This window comes from Ambystoma mexicanum, chromosome 12 (assembly GCF_040938575.1).
Source record: "Ambystoma mexicanum isolate Mex_15411 chromosome 12, UKY_AmexF1_1, whole genome shotgun sequence".
Classification (NCBI taxonomy): Eukaryota; Metazoa; Chordata; class Amphibia; order Caudata; family Ambystomatidae; genus Ambystoma; species Ambystoma mexicanum.
This window is the reverse complement of record NC_090936.1, coordinates 469,202,292-469,229,370: the sequence shown is the minus strand read 5'-3', so window position 1 is coordinate 469,229,370 and position 27,079 is coordinate 469,202,292. Positions and strand designations below refer to the sequence as shown.

General features: G+C 47.8%; 1 protein-coding gene across 1 annotated transcript in view; it reads left to right on the top strand.

Annotated features, from left to right (window-relative positions):
- The window catches only part of TRIM24 (tripartite motif containing 24), a 1,617,419-nt gene that overhangs the window by 822,049 nt on the left and 768,291 nt on the right, over positions 1-27,079 (top strand). The window contains exon 10 of the mRNA XM_069628744.1: positions 1,819-2,190. Coding sequence (XP_069484845.1) covers positions 1,819-2,190 — 372 coding nt within the window. The remainder of the gene's footprint in view (positions 1-1,818; positions 2,191-27,079) is intronic.

The window sequence follows — 27,079 nt, the reverse complement described above, 5'->3', positions numbered from 1 at the left end:
ATTGGACACTGCTATTCCATTCAGAAGCGTGAGACTTCTAAGGGCATTCCTGCTCACATCATCGGGCCAAAGGACCTGCATGGCTTTTCAGCGCAACGTTCCTTGGGACTTTATTGGCAGTGCCACCAGATGGTCTTCGCCATGTGCTTTCTGTAAGCATTAGTGCCTGGACAGCAGCTCCAAGTCTGATGTCAGTTACGGAATGGCTGTCCCTGCAACCTCTTTGCTACCCCGAAGCTATTTGTGGCTGTGAAAACCACATAATTATGGAGGAAAGGTGATGGTGTGTTAAGATAGATACCTTAGTGACTTCTGTACTCCTAGTCTCCTTTACTCGATACAACCCACGCTCTGTGCACCGTTAATCAGTTAGATGGCAGTAGCCGGCTAGCGCTAAAGGACGGACTAGGGAAGCCAGTGAGAGGAGTCAACCTGAACGGATGCACCCAAGTTCACCCGTGTGTGCTAAAAATTTAAAGGGGGGGGGGGATTTTTGTTGTGATATAAAAGACTCTTGTGCAGTCCCCATGGGACAGATTCCCATTAGTATGGATGAAGGGGGACTATGGAGTAGGGGTACAGTAGTCACTAAGGTGAATAACTGTTTCTTAATGGAAAGATTTAGTTCTTATAAGTGTGCGCATTTGTAGTTAAATCTAAATGTGGCAAACTGTGTAACAGTACCATATTTATTTTGAACAAACAAATGGAGTACTCTTAGCGTGATAGGCATTTAAGCTCCCTGTTTTGAGTTGACATATAGTTATTAAATGGATGCCAGGTTTGTACAGTTTCTGCATTAGTTTAAAGAGCTGGTGGTACTGTCCAGAACCAGTGTTTTGCCCATTGTTGGTGTTGCAGCAATGACAGTACCTGTTGGTTCTTCCAAGATGCAGCAATCGGCTAGATTACAGACAAAAGCAGTTGTAAGTAGCGTTGCGATTGTAGGTCACTTCATGTTAAGCATGCATCCTGATTCAAACAGTAGAGAAGGGTCTGTTCTCTTCAATTCTGTCCAGATTTTAAAGAACCTTCACCTATTTAAGAAGTTAACTTGACCACTCAACCTTTTCAAAAACATCTTTGTCTGCTAAACTTTAATTTGATGGTGTTCCAACACCCACAGTAAAAATTTTTGAAACCGTTCTTTTTACTTTGAACACAAATTAATGTAAAATCTGATCATCTTTACCTGGCCTGCCAGCCTCAATTTGTATATGTAATTTAATGTAACACTTAGCACTGCCTTCAGTCCGTTTCAATATGCTAGAGTGAAGTTAAATAGTAGGGATTTGAAGAGGAGTAACATTAGATGAGAATTAGTTGTGACAGTGAATTAGATATTGGGTATCACAGTAAGAATAGGGACTATGACAGGTCTCAAGTCTCCAGTGCACCTCAGATCCCCTTTCCATAGTACCCTTCAGGAAGGCCCATCCTGTTTTGACTGGTTCTCTCCAGAGTGTATGCATTTTCCTGAAGTGCCTTCCTGGCGAAGGATGTTAAAGTTCGAACAAGCACACCTTTATCAGGGTTCCGATGGAAAAGCTGTGGCATGCGCCTGACCCAAAGCATCTAGGTCTAGGATGCACTGGTTTTTGTTTCTTTTTAACACTTGGACTCAATCAATCCATCACTTTTTCTGCAGAGCAGATTGATGTTCACTAAAAACTGTGTAGCTCTTCAACCCTTTTAATTTTGAAAACTCTGTGGATGATGTCTTCCAATAGTGTTTAGTAGAGGAGCATAGCTCCTTGCTAGATTTAATGCTCTCCAGATATTTGTACTCAACCATGTTCAACTCTGTTTTTTCCTTAGGTTCCACGTTTGGTTAATTACCAGCATATGAGTGCAAAATCCAATGGACCAGTTCTTCCTGGCCAGCAGCTGCGATTTCCTCAAAACATGTCAAGTCTTCAAAATGTGCAAAACATGCAAAGTATGCAGACTGTTCAGAACCTGCAAAACATGCATAATCTACAAACTGTACAAAACATGCAGAGTTTACAAAACATCCAGAATGTACAGACTGTACAAAACATGCAGAATATGCAAACCATGCAGACAGTTCAAAATATGCACAACAACCAGAATCTGCAGAATGCTCAGAATTTGCAGTCTATGACACGGCGAGCTATGAGACCTAACCATATGCAGATGGCCTTTCTCGCACAGCACGCTATGAAGCAGGTGACGTTCATATTCAGAACCTACTTTGCTTTTCACCTGTTGGGATTTAAAAGTAATGTTTGTAATTAATCAAAATGACACGGGAAACCTGCATTTTGGACGAGACACTCCTACCAAACATGAAAAATCTGTACTCTGTCATACAGTGATCATAAAATGTTCTGTGAAGTATTGCTTGAGGTGGCATTGCTGCTTAATAATAACACAATTATAATAAATGCAACCGCTGTGTATCAAATGGGGGCTCCCTACGTAATCCTAGGCAACCTCCAACAGTTAAGAGTTACAGATTTTAAAAAGTGATTCCCTCGCTTTGGGGCAGGCGTACATTGCTTTGGATATATAGTACTGAACTAGCAAATTATATGTTAGGTTAATATGTTGCATTTCACACACGTGTTAGTTGGGACTTTCGTTGATTTATTTTTTGTTGATTTTGTAAGGCGGCTGCTCTGAACGCAGTCACTTTGTGGTGCCGTATGAAGGGGAGTGTTAGGAGAGATTGGAGTACTGATATTCACAACCTAGTAACTTCGGGTAAGAGACTAGGGGCGGAAAAAGGGTAAGTGCAAAGGATTCAAGCAAGAACACAAGCAAGAACACAGTCCCATGCAACAGTGGGGGCAACAAACAATGCAAAAGGAGATAATCCACAATACGGTAAAGAACAATTTGGGAAACGGTAAAGGAAGTGCTTAAGGTCAGTGACCCACTACAATAAGGTGCAAGTTAAGCAATCCAAAGCACCACCACAATAGCAGATAAGTGCAAAAACTATAGTCAAGGGCAATCAACTCCGGGTATGGCCTAATGTAAAACAAGGAGGGTATCTTCAATAGGCCAATCTTGGGCCAGGCTCAGATGGACATGCAAGCAATACCCGGCAGCTCAGACGAAGTGTCTAGTAATTACTTGAAGAAGAATCTTGAGTACTTTCGTGTAGCAAAGATGTTTTTTAATCTCTAAAGTCAGACACCAGGTTGTTTCAGAGACTGGAGTTTTGGTAAGACTTCCACTCAGTATTTGAGGAGCACAAGAAAACAGATGATCAGTGGGTGAATGACTCCCTAAAAACGGGGGACCTAGAATTGGAATTGGAGATACTGGTAGTCAGACTGCCGTTTACAATAATTTCTTTGGACCAGAGGTTCTAGAACGTTATCCTTTTCAGGCTACAAAGCTGTCTAGTTCCCCCCCTAATATTTTCTTTACCGCCAACCTTGTTAGTTCTCCCTGTTGGTGTCCACGAAAATGCCCCTGGCAAACTTGTGCTTCGTAATGACTTCAAAGAGAGGTGTATCCTTAAATGCACTGCTCTCATTCTAGGAGCTGTGAAGTTAAATTCTACTCCTACTTACTAAAAGGGACTGCCCTCAGTCTGAAAGGTTGCTCAGGTCCAAAAGGAGAGCTACATTGTCCTCTAAGTCTTTAGTGGTTAGGCCTGGCATTCCACTTGCTCCTACAAGAAAGATGGAGGGGTATTCCAAAAAGACTTGGGGACACCTGCAAAGAAAGAGGTGGGTGAGTGACTGTTTCTCAATCTGGTTTGCGGCCACTGCATAGCACAGAAACAGCTGTAGTCCTCATGCTGGAGAAACATTTGGAACTCTGTGACCAGGCAAGACGAGCAGGCCTGATCCTTTTTAGAGCTATCAACCACGTTTAACACTGTCGACCATAAGATCCTGCTTTAGCATCTGGAGACAGTGTTGAACATCACTGGGTCAGCTCTGGCATGACTGGAATTATTCCTGCAAGATAGAACGCCGATGGTAAAACTGGGAATTTCATCTCGCCTAGTAGCCCTTTGAAATGCAGAGTCCACAGGGGTCCGCCTTGTCGCCCCATCTCTTTAAAATATGTATACATACCCACTGGTACAGGTCATAGGTGAAGTGGGCTTTATAGTGTCAACTGTATGCAGATGATACTGAATACTGATAGATATCCATGGAGGAGCAAATGGAGACAAATTGGTGACAGTGTCTGAGTGCCGTCCAGCGCTGGATGCAGGATAGTTTGTCTGAACGGAGGCCAAACTGAAGTTCTCCTAATAAGCAGCTCTAAGCAGCTCTACTGAACCTCCCCGTCCATTCCCCTGGCCGTCTAGCTGTGGGCATGCTCCAGTCCCAGTGACAGTGGCCCCGGAACCTGGGTGTACTTTTTGACAACCAACTTACTTTTTTACCACAAATTGATGCAGTAGTGAAAATGCACGTTTCCACCTTTTCAACATAAACATGTTAAGTACAATTCTAGACAAGAGCCAACTCCAGATTCTAATCTAGGCAGTAGTATTTTCTAGACTGTGCTGTTGCCTTTCAGCCTATTTGGGCATTTCAAAGAAATCACTATTCAGATTTCAAGCCGTACAAAACCGGGTGGTCTATGGCCTAAGGAATTCTGATCACATCTCTCATTATTGTACGGAATTGTGGTGTTTTAGGATTCAAGAGCTAATTCAGTTTAGAGTCCTTATATTATTCAGGAAAATACTGAATGGGGCTTCACCAAAGTACTAATCCTTTATGGCCCAACACTACACCATGTGACACCTTCGAAGATCTAGTGGACAAGAATTACTCATTATAGGAACATCACAAAAAACCTCCTACGGAAAAAGTATTTTGCAGGCTGCAAACTGTGGCAATACACTACCTATCCATATTAGAAAATGTGCCACTGTTCAGACTTCTAAGATCTGATTAAAACACAATTTTTACTCCTTATATGCTCCATGAAGGGGATGAACTAGCAGGAGCGGCTGTATTAATCTAATTGGTGTTTCTTGTTTTATGGATTGGCTTCTTTGTGTAAGTTATTTACTATATTGGATTGTTTGTTTTTCTACAGCACCTTGAAAAACTGGTCTGCCCAGTAATGTCTGTGCTTAATAAACAATTGTACTACTACTAAGTACTACTACTTCTGGGTCATTACAACCCTCTACTGGGGTCCTGGAGGAACACCTATTGATCAAGTCTTCTGATGGTGTTTGAGAGCAGACCCCCCAAGAGAGAGAACATTCCTAAATGTAGTTGTAGGACCTGGCCTGCAAAGACTGGGCCAGAACAAAGATAGTCAGGGAATCACAACAATGTAATCTGCCTTTTTCTGGGACTGTACCAACTACTAACCATGTGACATATCCCTGTTTGTAGTCTTAGAAGGGCAAGTATTAATCCAGTATTCCTATTTTGGGTATTCTAACGGCACTTTTTGGAGCCGCTCAACTCTTTGCTTTTGCTTTTTCCTCCCTGTCTTTTTTAGTTCCTTCATGTTTTTCGGTGGCAAAGGTTCTAATAAGTCTCCATGTCATTATAGGTATATGTTATTGTTTTTTTTTTGTATGATGCCCAGTCCCAGGGGTGATTCTCAGCCACCCCATTTCAGCTCTAGTGATTGTGTCACTGTAATTGGTTTTAGGGACTATGTTAGGGGTGGCTGTGCTTTAAGTTTGCTTTGCCAAGCCATTCTATTGCGTTGGTAGCCCCATGCACCTTTTTTGTTGCCATTGCGGGTACCCGTGTTTTTTCAAAATGTTTAAATCTTGCTAATGGCCTTTTTGTTTTCTATTCGGTTTGTCTGGGTGACCACGAGGTGGCCCCAAAATGACCATTTTGGCCATAGGGGCTCTTTGTGAGCCCATCATGGCTGCCTCCATACTGGTGTCAGCGGTCTAGGCTTTTAGAGGTCCCTGCACTAGCCTTCCTGGAGGGGTGGCTTTGGCTGAGTCTCAGTCACAGTAACGAACCAACATGGTTGGTCACCTGAGCATCTACCCCAGTCCCTTGTGATTGGCTTGCTGATATTTGGCCTTGCCCCTTTCACAGGGGTATTTAGGTGCTTCCGTGCCCCTAACTCACTCTCTTGCTGCTTTGTTCCTGTAACTTGTAGTTGGCAGGCCTGCTGACCTACTGGAGATTTCCTGCCAGTTTTGCAGTTTTTTTTTAAAGCCCTCATTTAGCAATATTTGCTAAATTCAGAAGCTTGGTCTTATCCCCGTTTGGTTGTTTTGATGCCAGAAGTCCAGTCCGGATTTCTTGGAGATTCCAGATGACCTCCCTACATCTGCTGGGTCGAGTCCTCCACTTGGGACAGTTTCTGGGCTGTTTAACCACCACATACCACCATTTACTGCCATGATCTTCCACTTGGCAGTGGGTTGCTGCATGCTTCCAGAGAGTAGCTGCAAGGTCATTTCTGCACTGGATTGTCAGTCTCGAACATCTGAGGGTGGCACCGGCCATAGTCCTCGTTCTGGGACCGATTGCTGCCATGCTGTTGCATTTTGTGTTTCACCTTGCTGCTGGGAGACATTTGTTCAGCTCCTTGGATACTCCCTCGCCAGATCATTCACTCTTGACTTGAAGGTAGAGCTCCTGGCAGGAGCTTCTGTTTCTTTCCTGCAGTGCTGGGGCATTCGTTGGCTAAAGGTTAAAGTCCTAGAGAGGTGAATCCTACAAACTGCACATGTTGAGAAGAGTCGCTCCTTGTCGCTGGAGCCTTTTGCGCCATAACTCATATTTTGAATACTTATGTTGGGGTCCTAGGAAAGGTGATTATTCATGATATTTGTTCCTGTGTGCGCCACCGGTCAGCGGTAACGATTCCTGCTAGGCGACTCCTAACTGCTGTTCCCCATGGACTTGCAGTGGGGAGCCTCCTGTTCTGCAACTTCTTCACCTGGGGTCTCTCTTCTGCCCTTTGGAACACTTCCTTTGGGTCTCCTGTGGCCTTTCTCAGAGTTGATCATTGCAACATCTGCACTTGTAGGGGAAGAACAGTACTTGCCACCATCCGTGTGGATGTGCCTTCAACTTTAACCGTTATATGCAATGGAACTTGGAACTGACACTGGAACTCTCCTTCAAGTGATTTGGGTACCTTCCTCAGGGTATTTTTTGCTGGGTACCCTAGGGGTTCAGTGAGCTCTGGTCTAAGATTCACTATTTCAATACTTACCTGTGATTTTCTATTGATTTTTAAAGTCATGCCTTTCAGTTCTGCCATGGTAAATGTTCTTGAAACACTAACTGGTAACCTTGTGTATACCTTTCCAGGAAATGTAACAGAAAGGTACTTTTGTTGAAGTGTTCATTGAGTCTTGGAAGCTTTTTGCAAAGGGTCACTGGTTACATAGACTTTGTGGTTTTAATGTATTGTTTTGGGAAACTCATTAATACTGTTGTAAGGCCCTTGCATGTCTAAGTTAATGGTAAATTGTCTTTTAGGATTTAGGATTGTAAATCTTTTTTCCTCTGGGTTAAATTGTGTTTCCCTCCTTAATCCCACCCCTGCCAGGTGTGTAAGGGGCTGGCCCCCAGGCCTAGGGCCTTTCACATCTACTAGGGTTGGGATATGCACTTAGTTGTGCCAGCTGCTAGGCATTTACCTGCTGGTTAGGGTCTGTGGTATCCTGGTTCTCCCCACCCCCTGTCATACAGATGTGAAAGATGCTTATTCTCGGAAATTTCACAACAGATGCGAGTGAGGCTGTGCACATACATTGCGATGTAAATGGGGTGTTCACGCTTGAGGAAACCTATTGAGACACATTTCTCCACTACGTCAAAATGTGGCTACCAGGGAGATCCGTGATCTGGCTCAAAATCATGTTTTACCGAAGCAATTGAAGGCGAGACCTTTCCAAACTTGATGTTGGTACAGAAGAGATGTGGCGAACCAAGAAATGCCAATCCTTAGATGTATAGGAGCCTCACTGTTTAGTCCGTCCTGAAGACGGTGGTATCACTAATAACACTACCGACACTGGAAGACACCCACGTAGTGATGGTCGAAACATCCTTGCCACATACTACGTAGTACCAGTAGGGAGGCATACATACTGGTCACCCCTCTGGCTCAGTCTTCACAGTAACCTAATTAATTTAGCTAATTTTTTAACCAGGCATAGACATCTAGAGTATAGGCCAGTCAAGATGTCCATTGCCACAAATATTTGATGGATATTCTACCCCTGCCTTTTCTGTTTTAACAAAATACGGCTTAATGAGTTGACCACTTTCATTATAAAGTGACACTGTGAAAATTGTAAAATCATGGCTTTTTGACCTTAGGAAATATAAGAAAAATCCTTGTTCTTTCGTATTCTATCCACTAATAGACAAGCGTCGCACCAGCATATACTAAGGACATCCTGTATGAGATGCAGGGACAGTTGGAATGTTCTCTGTTCATTTGTTCCTCTGTGTTTTGATGCGCCACTTTGATAATTATACATCAATTTGAAGAGCAATTAATAGGCTCTGTATGCCTGTGTATTGATGGAATTCAGTCTCCTTTTGAGATGTTTAACACATCACGGTTGCTGAGCATAACTTCTGCATACCAATCGTTTCTGATGCTTGTTAATCTGCTTAGAATCACATGCTGTGCATATAGTCCGACATCTAGTGGTAACCGCAGAGTATTGCATCTTGTCTTTCGAGGATCGAAAGGGGACGTTGACATGGGTGTGCCTGTAACACTATCCCTAACGTGACGTGTAGTGTACCCAAAATCCCTCACGCGTCGAGGTTCAGCTCTGCCCAGAAGAAAAGAAGAAAGAAGGGTTCCTTTACCAACGGCGCGAGGCTAAAAGGAAGACGGTCCTCGCCGTACCGCTTCTTGATGACATCTGGGATGAGGGGCTCGCCCTCCTCAAGAACTCTGCCATGGCGCCGGCAAAGAGGGACCGGTACGAGAAGAAATACCGGGTCCCCGACGCTGCCCCCTTGTGCCTTCGGGCACAACCTACCCCGGATTCGGTCGTCTCGGCAGCGGCAAAGAAGAAAGCTGGGGGGGGGGCATCGGCCTCGACATCAACTTCCCCGCCGGACGGCGAGGGCAGGAAGTTGCACACAATGGGACAACGGATCATCTCATCCGCAGCGACAACTATCAAGGCGGCCAACGCCCTGGCTATCGTAGCCCGCTACGACAGGGAGTTGTGGTTTAAAATGGCCCCTCTGTTCGACTTCCTTCCGGACGCCAAAAGGGCTGAGGCCCTTGAAATCCTACAGGAGGGGGAGATTGCTTCGGACCACGCCATCACAGTGGCAACGGACATCGCCGACACCGGTTTCCGTCAGTTGGGCAACGGCGTTTGCTTGAGACAATGAGGATGGCTCAAGGCCACGGATTTCCGCCAGGACGTACAAACCAAGGTTTTGGACATGCCCTTTGACGGGAACAACCTGTTTGGGAAGGCGGTTGATGAGTCCCTTCAGGCCATCAAGACAGACACAGAGACTGCCCGGGCACTGGGAGTGCTCCAACAACGACGGCCGTCTTTTCGGAGCTCCGGAGGCAGACAAGGTGCCTCCAAGGGATCCAGCAGTGGCTCCTCCACTTACCGCCAAGCGGCAAGATCTTTGTCCCAGGAAGCCTACAGGGGATGCGGCAAGTCAGGTGGTGCCCGTCGTCAACAAGGTCAAGGAGGCAAGGCGGCCTCCAAACAAGATTGAACCGACCGTGGGGTCGGGCCCCCGCCGAAGCACCCCGGTGGGAGGCCGGCTGGCGAGGTTCGTCAGCGTGTGGGAGTCCATCTCCACCGACAGTTGGGTGCTGGACGCCCTGGCTCAAGGGCACGCCCTCGAGTTTCAGTAAAAGTGCCCTCTTGTTCCACCCGTGGCCAGGAAGGAAAATCACGTGCCTCAACTACTGTTGGAAGTAAGGGCGATGCTCAAGAAGGGTGCCATCGAGCTCGTCCCAAAGAGGCTTCGGGGCTCCAGAGTTTACTCAAGGTACTTCCTCGTAAAAAAGAAGACAGGAGGATGGCGCCCCATCCTGGACCTACGACGACTGAATAAGTACATCAAGGCACAGAAGTTCCGTATGGTCACCCTCCAGCATGTGCTGGGACAGCTGGAGGAGGGCGATTTCCTGTCGTCGTTGGACGTGGAGGATGCGTACTTCCACATCCCCATTCTAAAAAGACACCGAAAGTTCCTCAGGTTCGTGGTCCAAGGGCGGCACTACCAGTTCAAGGCCCTCCCGTTCGGATTGAAGTCGGCACCCAGGGTGTTCACCTAGTGCCTCGCACCGGTGGCGGCGCGGCTGCGCCTACAGGGCATCCACGTCTACCCCTACCTGGACGACTGGCTCATCCTGGCAAGGACAAGGGAGCTCGCTGTGGAGCACACTGCGAAGACCGTCCAGCCGCTCACGGACCTGGGATTCTCCATCAACTTTCCAAAATCCCACCTGGTTCCGTCGCAAGTCGCCCTGTTTCTGGGAGCCAAGCTCGACAGTGGCGCGGCTGGCCTGGCCGTCTGAGGAAAGGACCAGGACCATTCTGGGCAAGGTCCAGCGTCTGCTGCCCACGGACATGGCCAGGGTAAGATCTATCAAGTCCCTCCTCGGGATGATGTCCTCCTGCATTTATCTGGTGCGCCTTTGCAGGCTTCGGATGAGACCCTTACAGGAGTTCTTCGACACCCGCTGGATCCAGTCGACGGGCAGCTTCGAGGACAGGATCCCTCTCAACGAGACGTTCCGTCAGGCGATCCGGTGGTGGGGTAACCGCTCCCATCTGTCGGCGGGCACGGACTTTCAGACCCCAGCTCACCAGGTGACGGTGACGATGGACGCCTCCCTGGAAGGTTGGGGAGCACACTGAGAGAGGCCTTTGGCTCCCGGAGGAGAAGTCTCTCCACATCAACATCTTGGAGCTCCGCTTGGTGTTCTGGGCCCTCGGGTCCTTTCTTCCGTCCCTCAAGGGAAAGGTAGTGAGGATCTTCACCGACAACACCACTACGATGTTCTACATCCGGAAGCAGGGCGGAACCAGGTCCCCGTCCCTATCCAAGGAAGCCCAGGATCTGTGGCATTGGGCCGTCGCCCAAGGGATGTTTCTGGTGCCTCTTCATGTGGCAGGAATAAAAAACACGATCGCCGACTCACTCAGCAGGGAGCTGCGCTCGTGCCACGAGTGGGAACTACGCCAGGATCAAGTGGATCGACTCTTCAGACGATGGGGCGAACCCCAAATCGATCTCTTCGCGACGGGGATGAATTCCAAGTGCCGGAGGTTCGCCAGCAGGTTTCCCCAGCCGAGGAGCATGGGCGATGCTTTCTCGTTCCCCTGGGACGGCCTATTTCTTTATGCGTTCCCTCTGCTGCCGTTGCTGCTCCGGCTCATCAATCAGCTCAAGACGTCCCGGTGCAGGATGATCCTTGTCGCACCGGCGTGGCCGAGGCAGACCTGGTTCCCGGACCTTCTGGACTTGTCAACGTCCCCACCAGTCAAGCTGCTGACGGACGCAGACCTTCTCTCCAGAGAAGGAGGCGCCATTCTTCACCATGACCCGGAGTCGCTGAACTTGCAGGCCTGGCTTCTGCAGCACTAGAGTTTGGAGGGTACGACATCCCGGCCGACTGCAGAGAGATTCTTGCAAAGGCCAGGGCGTCCTCAACTCTCAAGTGCTACGGACATAAATGGAAGAGGTTCTCTGTCTGGTGCCGTGCACAGAAGATTAACCCTCTGCGGATTACGGCCCCTCAAGTACTGGCGTACCTACTGTCGCTGGCCAAAGCTGGACTGGCTCACGCCTCCATCAAAATACATCTGGCTGCAATCTCCCGATATACCAGGACGACGGGACGGGCGTCCTTGTGGTCTCATCGCCTGGTGAAAGAATTCATGAAGGGACTATTCTGATCATTCCCGCTGGTGAAGGCTCCTGTCCCGGCGTGGGAGCTTAATGTGGTGCTGACCAAGCTCATGGGGGCCCCATTCGAGCCTATGCATTCGGCGCCTTTGAAGTTCCAGTCATGGAAGACAGCTTTCCTCGTGGCCATCACCTCCGTGCGTCGAGTGGGAGAGATCCAGGCCCTATCTTGCAAGCCTCCATACTTGACTTTTCTTGACACAAGGGTGGTGCTGAGGACACACCCATCCTTTATGCCCAAGGTGCCGTCGGACTTCCACCTCAACGAGCCCTTGGTGTTGCCAGTTTTCTTCCTGTCGCCTTCATCGCCGACTGAGAGGACTTTGCACTCGCTGGATGTAGCTAGAGCGCTGAAGTTCTACGTAGACCGCACAAAGAGTTTTCGGAAGACGTCACAGCTGTTTGTGAACTTTGGGACTGTGAATCAAGGGATGGCTCTCTCGAAGACTTCCATTTCCAGATGGCTGTCCGGCTGCATCATACACTGTCACCGTTTGGCAAACCGACAGCTGCCCGGCCGTCCGAGAGCCCATTCGACCAGGGCGATCGCTGCTACCACGGCGTTCCTGTCTGGTGTGCCCCTGCTGGACATCTGCAGGGCTGCGACGTGGAGGTCGACTCACACCTTCACAAGATTCTACTGCGTCGATCGGGACTCCAGGGAGGAGTCCAGGGTCGGCCAAGCAGTGCTGCGCAACCTGTTCGCCTAAGGTGAACCTGGTGAGGAGGTAAGAGTTGCTTAATGTTGAGTTGTTGTATTGCTTAATGTTGAGCCTGTTGCCACCTCCCGTGGTTGTGCATGTGTGTACTGCTATGTATTCTCTTATTCATGAGCATGTGAATCCATGCCAGACCCCATGCTGGAGAAGGAACAAGTTACTTACCTGTAACTGTTGTTCTCCAGCATGGGTCTGGCATGGATTCACATGCGAAACCTCCCGCCTACCCCTCTGCAGCTCTTCAGTTGGTCATACTGCACTTCACGTGCTACCAAATCTGAGGATGGCTGCCGGAGGCGGGGCTTAGGGAGAGGGCAGTCATTGGCTGGGGGCAGTATGACCCAGAGACCAGTGATTGGTTACTACTAAAGACAGATCAGAAACGAAACCGATACTGATTTTTTTCTATACCGAGGATTCCCGCCCTGACGACGGGGAATATTCATGAGCATGTGAATCCATGCCAGACCCATGCTGGAGAACAACAGTTACAGGTAAGTAACTTGTTCCTTTTACAAATCCCTGTATGCCACAAGGGGTACACCTTCGGGTACTGAATTGAGGGACTATATCGAGGGTGCAGCACTCCCCAGATTTGACATGGAGGCAGTGGAGTCCCTTGCCAGGCCCATATCGGTACAGGATGTGTTGGGAGAGATAAAAGCCCTACCCACCGCGAAGGCGCCAGGAACAGACGGCATAATGGCCGAATTTTATAAAGAATGGGGACCGACGGTGGCAAGTCACATGGTGGGGATGTGGGAAAAGGGGATGAGCAGGGGTCTACTCCCACCTACGCTTCGGGAAGCTGTTATTACGCTGATTCCAAAGCCAGGCAAGGACCCACTCAATTGCTCGTCGTATCGTCCAATATCTCTGATAAACCTCGACACGAAGATTTTTGCTAAGGTTTTGGCGGATCGACTCCTGCCGTATGTTTTGCAGGTAGTTCACCGAGACCAGTCTGGGTTTATTCCTGGAAGGTCGACGTCCTTAAACCTCAGGCGCTTATTCGCAATCTTAGCGCAAATAGACCCGGGGACGCAGGCAGTGGCGGCGCTGTTCGATGTGGAGAAGGCATTCGACTCCGTTGAATGAGAACACTTGTTCGAGGTGTTGGCGTGGGTGGGGCCCCTTCCATATTATATGCAGGCCGTGAAGCTGCGGTATTCGGAATGTAGAACTCAGATAAATATAGGCGGAACGTGGTCGGACCTGTTCTTGCTTGGAAGGGGACAAGGCAGGGGTGCCCGCTCTCCCCATTACTTTTTGCATTGGCCATAGAAGTGCTGGCGGGCAGACTCTGGAAGCTGCATGGATACAGAGGACTGGGTATGGGCGGGACGAGAGAGCTAATCTCACTGTATGCAGATGATGCAATTATTTATATTAGAAATCCTGAGGTTAACCTTAAGCCCCTCACACAGGAAGTGGCTGAGTTTGGGGGATTCCCTGGACTCTGCCTGAATCAAGCTAAGTCTTCCCTGTTCCCGCTGAATGAGGCGACGATTCCTCCAACTAGTATGGAGGGTTTTGGGTGGGAGCAGGACACGGTTACATACCTGGGGGTGATAATTAGTAGGAACACCCAGTCCCTGCTGGATAAGAATCATGGGGAGTATTTAAGTTCATTGAGAGCAAAGATAGAGGGATGGTGCAAGTTCCCACTCACACTTATGAGCCGAGTGGCCATTGCTAAAATGGTGGTTATCCCCAAGCTTTTGTATATGTTCTTAAATATCCCGGTCTGGCCGGGGAAAGGTTACTTTCGCGAGGTGAAATCTCAACTGATATGGCTAGCTTGACATCCAAAAGCCCCACGAATAGGCTGGGAGACCTTGATGCAGCCATGGGAGGGGGGAGTGGGGGGGTCAGAGTCCCGGATGTCGAGGCGTATTTCTTGGTGGCCCAGCTGTCTTTTGCGAGATTTTAGATGCAGGGAGGGCGGGGGCACCGACATGTGCATATTGAAAGAGGCTCAGTGTACCCTTGTTCGCTGAAGGGACTATTGATCTCGGGGAGAGTAGCTGACAAATGTAGACTTGATCTCGTAGCATGTACGGTGCACGCTTGGAGGCGAGCTATGAAAAGGATAGGAGTTGAACACCCGTTTGACCCGGGCATCCGGGTATGGCAGATCGAGGTCCTGGCACCCACATGTGATATGTCCATTGTAGGGGAGTGGGGAGGGGCAGGGATCGAACAATTGGAGGATATGTATCCTGAAGGGAAGTTTGTGTGTCAAGAGGAGTTTGGGGACATGATGGGCAAGGCCCTCAACGTACATTACAGTACTACAGGATATGATTCATATGCTATGGGGGTGCATTGCGCTGCGCTCTTTCTGGCAGGGTGTGTTCCGTACCTTGACGGAAATCGTGGGGCAGGATGTCCCGAGCACGATGCTATGCGGCATGTTGGGGTGGTCACCGGGTATACCCAAGAAGTACAGTAAGCTGTTAGCATCTTGTATGATAGTAGCTAGGAGATGCATCCTCATGAAATGGACACATACCTCCCCTCCGGAGACGAAGGGGTGGCTAAAGGACCTAATCCGGTTGAGTAATACCGATAAAGACTAGGCTGCCCTGTGTGGACCGCAGAACAGACCTAAAGATATCTGGGGTCCATTGACAGTGTATTTGATGGCGAGGGATGTGGATCTGGAATGAAGGGGTGGGGGGTGGGATGTGGGGGCACGTTCTCTCACCCTGCAGATGTAAGCACGAGGAGAGGACTATAATAAGGTGTGCCATGTGTGCCCTGAGGCTTGCACATTATTGTATGTTGTTAACTTGCTGTTGTGCTTGTATCTTCCTGATGTAAATGTGATATTGTCTGATGTGGAGTTGTGAACCAATTAATAAAGAGATGTTTAAAAAAAAGGATGAACTGTATTTCCTCTGGCATCTTCTCTTCATCCCTGAAGGGAACCTCCGAAACAAGGCCGTCTCATGGTGTCACGATGGCAAGATCGCTGGTTCCCGCGGTTGTTCCCACATTTTGGACCTGGTCAGACAGACCTTTTTTTTGGCCAAGGATGCGGGCGGATGTGGAAGAACATAGCAAGGCCTGCTGGACTTGTGCTCGAAGTAAGTATCGTTAACAAAGACCCATTGGCTTGTTGTGTCAGGATACCGTACCATAAAAGCCTTGGAGCCATCTGCTAAATGACTTTATTGTGGATCTCCCCCCTTCAGAAGGTTGTACTTGTATCATGGTCACCGTGGACTCCCTATCCAACTTGGCACATTTCTCTCCCTTGCGCTCCATACTATCCACTTCTGGGATGGCAGCTGTGTTCATCGGAGATGTTTTCTGCTTACATGGCCTACCGGACAAGATCATTTCAGACCGAGGTAGCCAATACACCTCTTGGGTTTGGAGGTCCCTGTGTAGGCTCTTGGCATAGAAAGAGCTCTTTCCTCAGGTTTTCACCCCCATATCAATGGCCAGACTGAGCGTTTAAATGGGACTTTGGAGCAGTATTTACGGTGTTACACCAATCAACAGCAAGACAATTGGGTATCTCTCCTCCCCACGGCAGAGTTTTGTTACAACAATACCATTCACTCTGCCACGGGTCTGAGCCAGTTCTACTGCTCGTATGGGCAGCACCCTCGAGGTTTGTTTCCCATAACGCAGGCCGCCTCTAACTTACTTGTGATAGATGCTACTCTGTCTAACCTCTCTGCAGCCCATAAGCTAGCCAAACGGCTTATACAGGACAGCAAAGAAACCTACAAGAGGTAGGCAGATTGCCACCGTCAAGAGGGACCCGATTGTGTACCTGGGTCGAAGGTGTGGTTCTCCACCAAGTATCTACCCCGGTGGGTACAGCCTTCCAAGTTTTCTGGGACCATATACAGTTTTGTCCTGGATCAATCCTGTTACCTTCCGGCTAAAGCTTCCCAAGGTGCTGGGTCAGATACATCCAGTGTTTCATGCCTCCCTACTCCGGCCAGTGTGTTCCAATGGCACTTCTTGAACCGCGCCAGTCCAATGTCGGGGCCGGGTCAACACCTCCCCGGAATATGAGGTTTCTCGGATTAAGGACTCTCGCTATTGGAAAGGACGTCTGGAATACCTAGTGGGCTGGAAGGGGTACCACTTTGGAGGATTCTTGGGAGCCGTGGTCTTATGTTCATGCACCCAGACTGGTTAGGTGTTTTCACCGCTTGCACCCAGGGAAGCCGGGTAGCCCCCTGGAGGGGAATGGGGCATACTGTCATGCGCCCGTGTTGGTGCTTATGGAGGAGGTGGGATTGGTTCTGCCATTAATGGGCTGCTACGTTCTGTCAGCACAGATTGTTGCAGTCTATTCTTTTCTGCTCCCTCACGGCTGCCGGATACTACATAGCTCACTGTCTCCCGAGCCCTGGTTCTCTCGAAGCTGGACTACTGAAACAGCCTCTATCTTAATCTGCCTGCCTCCACTCTCCGCCCTCTGCAATTCATCCAGAACAGAACTGCGAGACTTGTCCTTGGCCTCAAGCCCAGGGACCGTATCTCTCCAGGACTGAAATCTCTACACTGGCTCCCAGTGGCTGCGAGGATTAAGTTCAAAACCCTCTGCATTGTCGCCAAGGCCTTCTGGGGCCTGGGGCCTAAATACCTTCAACTCTCTCTTCCTAAATATCTTCCTTCCCGAGCCCTACGCTCATCCGTCTCCAACTCCCTCAGGGTCAGCCGCTTCTCGAAGCAACGAGCTGGGGGTAGATCTCTCTCTGCGGCAGGGGCCTCCCTCTGGAACAGCCTTCCTGCCTCCCTGAAACTTGGGGAGAACCATCTCCGGTTCCGGAAGCACCTCAAAACCTTCCTCTTCACTTCTGCTTTCTCTCTCCCTCTCCCCTGCTAAATTCTTCACCATAACTGCACTGATTCTGCAACTGGGCCACTCTCACCGACCTCGGTCCTGGGCCCAGTCACTCTTCACTTGCACTGCCTCCCTGGCAACCCCTTCACTGCGGGACTGTCTCTGTATCACTACAGCCCCCCCCCCCCCAGCACTTGTCTGCACTTACCTTGCACTTGCCACCAGCTGGCCCTATTTATTTATTATTTTATTTCTATTCTACTATTTGTACTGCACTCCCCCCCCCCACCTCCCCCTTCCCCTTGCACTTTTTCCCTTCCCCCTACCCCTGCACTTGTGCGGTCTGAATGACACCTGGCCTAGTAGGATCGTTGTCTGTCTTCCCCTTGTTCCCCCCTCCCTGCCTCGTCGCGCCTTGAAACACTTGTGTATAGGCGCGTTACAAATGCCTTATATCATATATCATATACATAGTCTTCCCCTTCCAGCATCCTGTTGCGTTGCAACCCAGTTAGCCTGTTTGGTTTGCTAGACGCAAGTTTTCCCTGCATTTCGTTCGGCTACTCCAAACGCCTTTTTGTGCCTTTTTTCTACCCGCTTCTGGGTCTCTCCCCGTTTATCGCTTCTGCTGTTTCTCCCACGGAGCGGCTTCCCACTTAGCTCCGGCCTCTTTCTCTCCGTCTGCATTTTCGGATCCCCGCTGGCGTTCCCGCCAAGCTCTCTTCTGCTCTCCTCCTTCCGGTGGTGTTCTTCTTGGCTACCCCCTGGGGTATCAACTCTGCATCCCTTGGATGTCTGCATTTCCTCCTTCCTGCACTCCTTCCTGCTTACCTGGCATCGCTACAGTCTCCTGCTCGCCCAGTATGCCCATTAGTAAATCATACATGAAACAATAGAAAAAAACGAAAATAAACCGACATTAGCAACATATTGATCGCGGAAGCAAAAACATTTGTTCCCACAGAGAATCAGAAGGGGAGTGGGGTGGATGTTTAGGAAATAGAAAAATTAAGAAGAAAAAAGGAAATATCAAATTGGTACACGTTAGTTTTGTATTGTATATTGCCTAAACAGGTCATCAAATAGTCATTTTTTAAAAAAATGAACAGGTTTCTTACCAGTAGTGGCTTAAATTTCTGGTTAATTAGGATTGTGCAGATTTGTCATTTTAGGTTGTTTTGGTTGTCTAGGGAAAAATGTAGTATCGCTCAGTAATAGTCTGTATACAAGAATTATAGCTTTACAGCAAGCTGGCAAGAATGCACAGGAAAAAGTAGGTATTTTCAGAATAAGGACACGTTATTCATCCGTGTACTTATCATTGCTGCCTCATCAACGCCATCGTCAAAGGTACCTTAGACGCACAAGTCTGTGTCATTGACGCCGTCATCGATGTCGTCGTCGACCCTGATGAAGGATAGGTCCTCGAAGCCTCAAACCTCAACTGCGCCACCGGCACAAGAGGTGTCGAAGGTCTCGCCCAAAGCGTCGAAAGTGGCGTCGACAATATCGATGACAGCAAGTAGGATTCCGGTTCTCTACGAATACATTGAGGCCCTTTTTGAGTTTTTCGACACCATTTGCGGGTTTGTCGAGACCTATAACGTCTGCATCGACAACCACAACTTATTCCCAAGCAGTAGCCACCAATTTGGCTCCTTCTCTGGAAATGGGTTTTACCCCTTATCCAAGATCTTAATATTTCAGAGCTTTATCCTCTATATGAGGAAGGGGAGGACTCTGACAATGAGAGACCCTTTGGGTTACAAAAAACAAGTATATCCATTCCAGAGGAGCTAATTTCTGAGAAGAATAGATTGAGAGATCTACAAGAATCTTTACAAGATGCCAATAGCATAGATACCTCTCCAGAGGCAGAATTTGCCAGAGCCAGACCAGAACCTGGAGAACATGCAGAAATGCCTTACAGAGCCCTTATGGCAAGAATTATGCAATTTATGGGATAGACAACACCTGCACCCTCTTTCCAGCAAGATGATCTTAGGGACATCTTATATAAAGGGCCTCAAGAAGACCCTATAGTCCCTTTTCATGCTGAAGAAAAAATAGCTGCAAATTGGGAAACACCTGAAGTTATCCCTGCAGTAAATAAAAGGCTCTCTGCAAAGTACAGGGTGTCCGCCTCAGACCCTGAATATTTAAGTAAGCACCCAACTCCAGAGAGTTTAGTAGTGCAGGCAGCGACGTCATCAAATAGTAAGTCGGCATACCCCACTATACCACAAGACAGACGACAAAAGATTTGATGCCATGTCTAAAAAGGTCTTTTCAGCATGCAGTCTGGCACTTAAGTCTATTAACACCACTTGCACGCTAGCTAGATTCAGCCACACCCTTTGGGAGTGCGCTTCATCAGCGGCTGACTGACTCCCAGAAGGGGAGGAACGAGATGCATTCTTGAACATCATCAAGGATGGGAAGGATGCGATGTGTGAGTCCCTCCAAACGGGTATCGACTCTGCCAACAGCATCAGCAGAGCCATGGCGGCGAGTACCACAATCCGCACATTTGCGTGGTTGCAGAAGTCTGGTTTTGCTCCTGATGTACAAGCCAGGCTTCTGAATATGCCCTTTGACGGCACCTCTGTATTTGGTAAAAATGCTGATGACAGCCTGGAGAAATTGCAAACCTCAAAGGCGGCAGCAAAATCACTTGGGCCTGCAATCTGTCCAACTCCAAATCGCCCCACTGGTACGTCCTGGAGGGGGAAGCCCTTTCGTTTTTATTCCGCATTCGGAAAAGGGAGAGGGCAGCCAGCTCAAAGGGTCCAGAGATGATTCACCTGTGGTGGACGGGTCAAAGGTACCAAACCCGCATCAGCAGGTGCTGCTTTACCCTCCGCATCTGCATCAGCCGCTTCTAAACCCCTCCGAGGTCTCCCCACACAAAACACCAGTAGGAGGCAGGTTAACTCCACATCTGACAGAATGGCGTGCTATTACGTCAGATGCTTGGGCATTGGAAACAGTTGCCCAAGGTTACTGCCTGCTTTTCCTACGCACACCTCAGTCACCCACCAGGGAACAACTCTTTGAAGCTTCCAGACCTGCTCCTTATGCAGGAGATTTCAGACCTGCTAGAGACGGGCACCATAGTACCGGTACCTTTAGTGGAGAGGAACAAGGGTTGGCATTCCCCCTATTGTCTAATAATGAAGGACGGAGGATTGAGACCCATCTTGGACTTGCGAGAATTAAACAAAATCCTCAGGAAAGACAAGTTCAAGATGGTAACCCTTTCTCAGATCCTTCAGGCCCTCCAGCTTCTGGACTGGTTGGTATCGCTAGACTTTCAGGATGCTTACTTTCATGTGCCGATCCATCACAAGCACAGGAAGTACCTGAGGTTTGCCATTGGCAACTCTCATTATCAATCTCGAGTTCTGCCATTTGGGCTGACCTCTGCCCCGAGGGTCTTCACCAAGCTAACGGCGGTTGTGGCTGCAAGTCTAAAGAGGGAAGGGATTCATGTCTACCCCTACCTGGACGACTAGTTGATCAGAGCAGCGACCCTGGAACAGGCTCAGATCCATCTAGATTATGTTTGCCACTTCCTCCACAAGCTGGGCTTCTCCCTCATCTTAAAGAAGTCACAGATGATACCATCACAGAGACTCCAGTTCATTGGAGCAGTCCTGGACACATCCCTGGGAAAAGGCTTGCCACCAGAGGTGAAGGCTCAAGATATTCTACAGATGGTCACCAAGTTTCAAAATGCCCAGCGTCTACCAGCCTTTGACTTTTTGATGTTGCTCGGCCTCATGGCATACTTCATTTTTCTAGTGCCAGAGGCTCGCCTGAAAATGAGATCTCTCCAGTGGGCGCTAAGGACCCAGTGGTCACAATTCTCAGGAAAGATGTCAGATCTCCTATTAATCCCAGACAGAGTGGCTCGAGACCTTCAGTGGTGGGCCTGCCAGGAGGACATCTTGGAAGGAGAACGGTTTTGGCAACCATGGCCGGAGATCACAGTAGTCACGGACGCTTCACTCACAGGGTGGGAAGCCATGCCAACGACTTGAGCATCAGCGGTTGTTGGTCTCCATCGGAGTCCAGACTACACATCAACCTATTAGAGCTGAGAGCGATCAGACTAGCGCTGAAGGCTTTCTTGCCATCAGTACATGGAAAGAATGTCCTGATAATGACAGACAACACAGTGGCCATGCATTACCTCAACAAAAGAGGCGGCGTAGGGTCACTGCCACTGTGCAGAGAGGCGATTCAGCTCTGGTTCTGGGCAATTCAAGAAGGAATCTCTCTATCGGCAGGTCATCTAGCCGGAGAGAAGAACTCGACGGCGGACGCTCTGAGCAGGTAGAACAGTCTCCCACGAGTGGAAACCAGCTCAGCAAGTCCTTCAAGAGATATTTGCCCTTTAGGGAACCCCTCAAGTGGATCTGTTTGCCACCAGTATCAAACGGAAGTGTGATCAGTATTGCTCAAGGGAATTTCCCCTGAGAGGAGCTCTAGGGGACGCGTTTGTGGTGAACTGGCAGTTTCCACTTCTGTACGCGTTTCTTCCACTCCCCGTCATTCCTCAAATGATCAGGAGGTTGAGGAGATTCTGGAGACCCATGATCCTAATTGCCCCGGATTGGGCCAGGAGAAAGTGGTACCGGGATCTTCTAGACATGTCCATATGTCCTCCGATTCGTCTTCCGCAAAGAGAGGATCTTCTCTTGCAGAAGGGAGGTTGGGTTCTCCATCTGGATATCAGGACCCTCAACCTTCACGCCTGGTGTCTGAAAGGTTGAGATACAAGGATTGGGACCTCCCGGATGACGTAATGGAGGTGTTGCTTTCAGCCAGAAGGCCAGCAACAAAATCTTTATACCGCTGCCGTTGGAACAGATTTTGCAGCTGGTGTAGAGAAAAGAATATTGAACCTTTTTCACATAGTACACATAGATGGTGTTATATTTTTTGCTATGCTTGTCAAATTCAGGTCTTCAAGTTGGCACAATCAAGGGTTACCTCTCAGCACTGCCAATCTTTAAGAGCACTGTGGAGGAGCCTTCATACTTCAAATTGGCCATAGTCATTCAATTTCTGAAAGGTTTAACTAATGTCTTTCCCCCAACTCCTTTTCAAGCTCCACTGTGGGACCTAAACCTAGTCTTGACATTTCTAATGGGTACTCCATTCGAACCCCTTCATTCCTGTTCATTAAGGTTTCTCACTCTTAAAACAGTCTTTATAGTGGCTTTAACTTCTGCCAGAAGAGTGAGTGAATTACAAGCTTTGTCTTGCAAACCTCCATATACAATCTTTCACAAAGATAAGGTAGTTCTTAAAGTGAAGCCAAATTTTCTCCCAAAGGTGGTCTCAGAATTCCACATCACACAAAAAATAATCTTAACCTCATTTTACCCTCCTCCCCCTCCATGGAAAGAGGAAGAGAGATTGCACAGGCTGGATCCAAGGCGTGCCTTGAGTTTTTACATTAGCAGACCAATTGTTTGTGGGGCATGCAGGACATAAGTTAGGTTTACCTTTTACCAAACAGACCATCTCAAGATGGATTATATTAACTATCATAGAGTGCTATAAATTGGCAGGAAAAGAGCCCCCTCAACAGTTTAGGGCTCATTCAACCAGGGGTATCGCAGCCTCTTCAGCTCTCCAGACAGGAGTTCCAGTTAAAGACATATGTGCGGCTGCCACATGGTCGCCGCACATACTTTCACCAAATTCTACAGTCTTGATTCCTCCTCCTAGCCAGGAGGCGAGATTTGGAAAAGCTGTGTTGCACTCTGTGCATCTTTAAAGGGAAACATTTAGTTTTACTCTGGCCTCCTCTACACATTACTGCTTTGGGAGTCTATCAAAGATAAGGAATATGTGGGAGGACACAATCTATTCGAAGAACAAGTTACTTACCAACTGTAACGTTCCTTCAACTGGATGTTCCTCCCACGTATTCCTTATCGCCCATCCCATCCTTCCCCGCAGTAAAACCTCCCTTGTAGTTGCAGCCTACGCATCTTAAAGGGTATTAACCATCTCATACAAGGCAAAAACAGCACCTCAAAACGGAACTGAGCAACGGACCCTGCGCAAGACTATTTATACCTATGGTGACGTTGGCGCCGATACGGAGGCCTTCGAGGGACACTGACTCGAGGGACGTCGACGCGCAGCGCCCTCTACTGTGAAAAAAATGTTTCCGAGGCCAGCAAGCTTGAAGTGGATTTATCAAAGATAAGGAATACGTGGGAGGAACATCCAGTTGAAAGAACGTTACAGTTGGTAAGTAACTTGTTCAACTAACGTGTACCAATTTGATATTTCCCTTCCTTCCTTTTTTCTTCTTCTTTTTTCTATTTCCTAAACATCCACCCCACTCTCCTTCCGATTCTCTGTGGAAACTAATGTTTTTCTTCTGCAATCAATATATTGCTAATGTCGGTTTTCTTCTGTTTTTTTCTATTGTTTCATTTATGATTTACTAATGTCTCCAATCTTATATTGGGAATGTGCGTTTTTGCTACACTCTTTTATTTCTGAATGTTTTAAATCACAAACCTTAAATGTATCTGTCAACAGCCCTGATTGAAAAAGGCACAGCAAGTGCCGAAACACGTCTCAACTAAGGGCTACCATGTTATATTGAAAGCAAAAATACTCACTTAAAATAACTACTTCAGAAGATTTTTCTGTGGTTGCGCTATCAATGTGTGAAGATCTCTGGATCTATGCCCTTAGATGCCATTTGCGCTCACACAACATTACTGTCTAGATACACATTCCCAGGGTGATACACAGGTGGGGCAAGCAGTGTTAAAGCATCTATTTGCAGCACTACCTTCAAACAACCCACCTCCTTCTCCAAGTACTGCTCACTAATCTATGCAAAGCATGTGATTCTAACCAGATCCACAAGCCTCAGAAGGCATACATTACTTACCATAATTGTATTTCTGATGCTTGTATCTGCTTGGATTCACATACACCCTCCCTCCCTGACCCCCCCCCCCCCCCCCTTTTTGGAGTTTAAGGTTCTTGTGAAAACCTAGATCTTTTACACCTCATGATTTCTACCTACACTCAGCGCTTACACCTTGCATTCAGCCTACCTAGACACCCAGACGCCAAAGGAGGGCTACTGGACAGAAGCCCGCCAAAGGTCGGTGAACAAAGGAGGGAAACCTGGTTTGCCGCGCAAAGTAAAACACAAGAAGGACTTTAACAAAAAGAAATGGCGATAAAACCCAACTGGAGCCGAAATAAAAAGTATTTGGTCAAGCGGGTTTAAGTTCGAGGCTAATATAATAGCCTAAAACAGTACCACATTTATATAGTATAATCGCGGTAGAAAAGTAAGGGTAGATACCACTGCCACCAGCCAAGTCTTAGTGTTAAGAGAGCAAAATAAAGCTCATAGAGGCACAGACAAAAAGGGATAGGAATTAACCCTTTCCAGTACTCCATGTAAGTGACTATATAAAGTTAATGGCAACTTTACATGTTTCTGGGGGACAGTGGTCAGCCCCAGAAAAATTGAGTCAGTGGGAAGTCTCAAAGACGACCCTGTGTCACTGCACTGAAGGTGCTGTTTAACGCACACAAAAAGTGGGGCTCATGGAGTGGTGTAGCTCCAGAGCCCAAGATCACACAAACAGTAGAAATACACATGGCAAAACACATGTAAGAGTGGGAAAAAGGCTCACACTCTTACCAGGTGGAAAAAATAAACCCCGAAATCCAGCAAAGCTGCTGAGGGACTCACTAGGTGAGGGAAATTAGCCATAAGTGAGAATTCTCCCCAACACATGCGTACAGTCGATGTCACACTAGGGATAGAATTACAAACATGCCCTGTCGACTTCCCTTTTCAAACTTCGAAAGTTTTATGTGCAGCTACCAGTGGTTGTCGGTTTATGCAAAGCATGTGAATCTAAGCAGATACAAGCATCGGAAATACGATTACAGTAAGTAATGTATGCCATATATATCCACACATGCGATTGAGCACAATTTTGAGCTCCTACACCTGTGGCACAGGGATCCCTTGAGGATCTCTTAGATGGTTCCAGTGGCTTCTTCACACTGTACTATGGTGCATGGGGCGATAGAAAACTCTGCGATCAGGTGGACATACCCGCAGATGCAATTTTTCTGGACAGAACTGTTGAACTGGATAAGGATGTAACTGGGGCGTCCCTGCAGCTGGAACTGCTTACACTTCTGGGGATTCCGGACAACATTTTAGAATCATATAGATTCCCGAGAATGTAGGAGGCCCTTATATGTGCAGGGATTAATAAGAGTGTATAATCTTATCCAAAATTGGAAGTTGCTAAATGGCCTGGCCTTCAATAAAGATAAGACCGAACTCATGGTGGTTGGCACTCAAAACATGATTAAAAAAACTAGGACCTATACTTGATCAGCACCTAAATATGAAGGTGCATGTTAGCAGCCTAGTTTGATCTTGTGCTTATTATAAAATTGCTAGTCCATCTTCATCCATACATTTCTCAGACTAATGCAGAAACTATCGCCAGGGCCATAGTATGATTAAAAAATGGATTACTGCTGTAGTCCTTTGATTGGCATCGCAAAGTCTGAATGCAACCGCCTACAGGTGATCCAAAATAGTGCGGTTAACTTAGTCACAGGCCTTGGCTGGAGAGATCACGTCTCTAAGGCCAGCCAGAGTTTGCACTGGCTCAGTGAAATCTAGATTATTGTATCGTTTAGTGCTGATCACACATAAATATCACGTGGGAATGATGCCCTCCTACCTACAGGAATTTCTCATTGAGAAATCTAGCACAAGACTTCTCAAATCGAATAATTCAAATCAACTGAATCCCCCTAGATGTAACACTAATAAAGCCATGAAAGGTGCTTTTGTGCATACAGCACCAAGGGCCTGGAATGCTCTTCCCCTGGACTTGAGAAACTTAGTCTACCAATGTTTTTAGGGAAAAATTAAAAACATTGTTATTCTCTTAAACCCTTCTCTTAATCAGATATGTTCAGGCTTGTGTTTTTATGTTTTTGTACTATGTTTGTTTGCTTGTCTTTGTTTAGCTGTGCGCCCTTAACCCTATGGGTCATTAGCTGTGCGTTATAAATTAAAGTAAAGTAAAAGAGGTGGCTCAAAGGTGGAGACCGCTCTCCGTTTGATCAGTTTGACTGCTTACAGACGGTATGTTATGTCTATCTGATGGAGAAGCTGACATACTTGGGGCATGACGATCTTTCCACCTTGATGGACAAATGGGGTGACTTAACAAGGAAACGTGGTGGGAGGCGTGGGGACCCCTCCACCCCACCGCGGAAAGCCCAGAGTGTTGGTAGTCTCCAAACTACAGAGAGATGGGTGGGTGAGGTTGGGGTAGGATGATGCCCCTTCTTGTGGAATAAAACTTCGAGGGTTAGAGTCCTTGAATCCTCAACAGGCATTAGTGCCCCTCCTTCACCAACGTGGTTTCTTGTGTATGTGATATGCCCTGGACTGATCCCTTTTGTATTTTCTTGCCGTATCTTAATGGAATGAAGGATCGCCAATCGTTAGGGGGCTGGGTTTGGTTCCAGACCAGTGTTTGGTTATACCTAGCCCTGGGGTTATTGTACTGGAGGTCGCTGAGAATTGGTTTGTATTGTCTGATATTTTGGTATGTCTTCGCTCCTTTTTGCTTTAAATA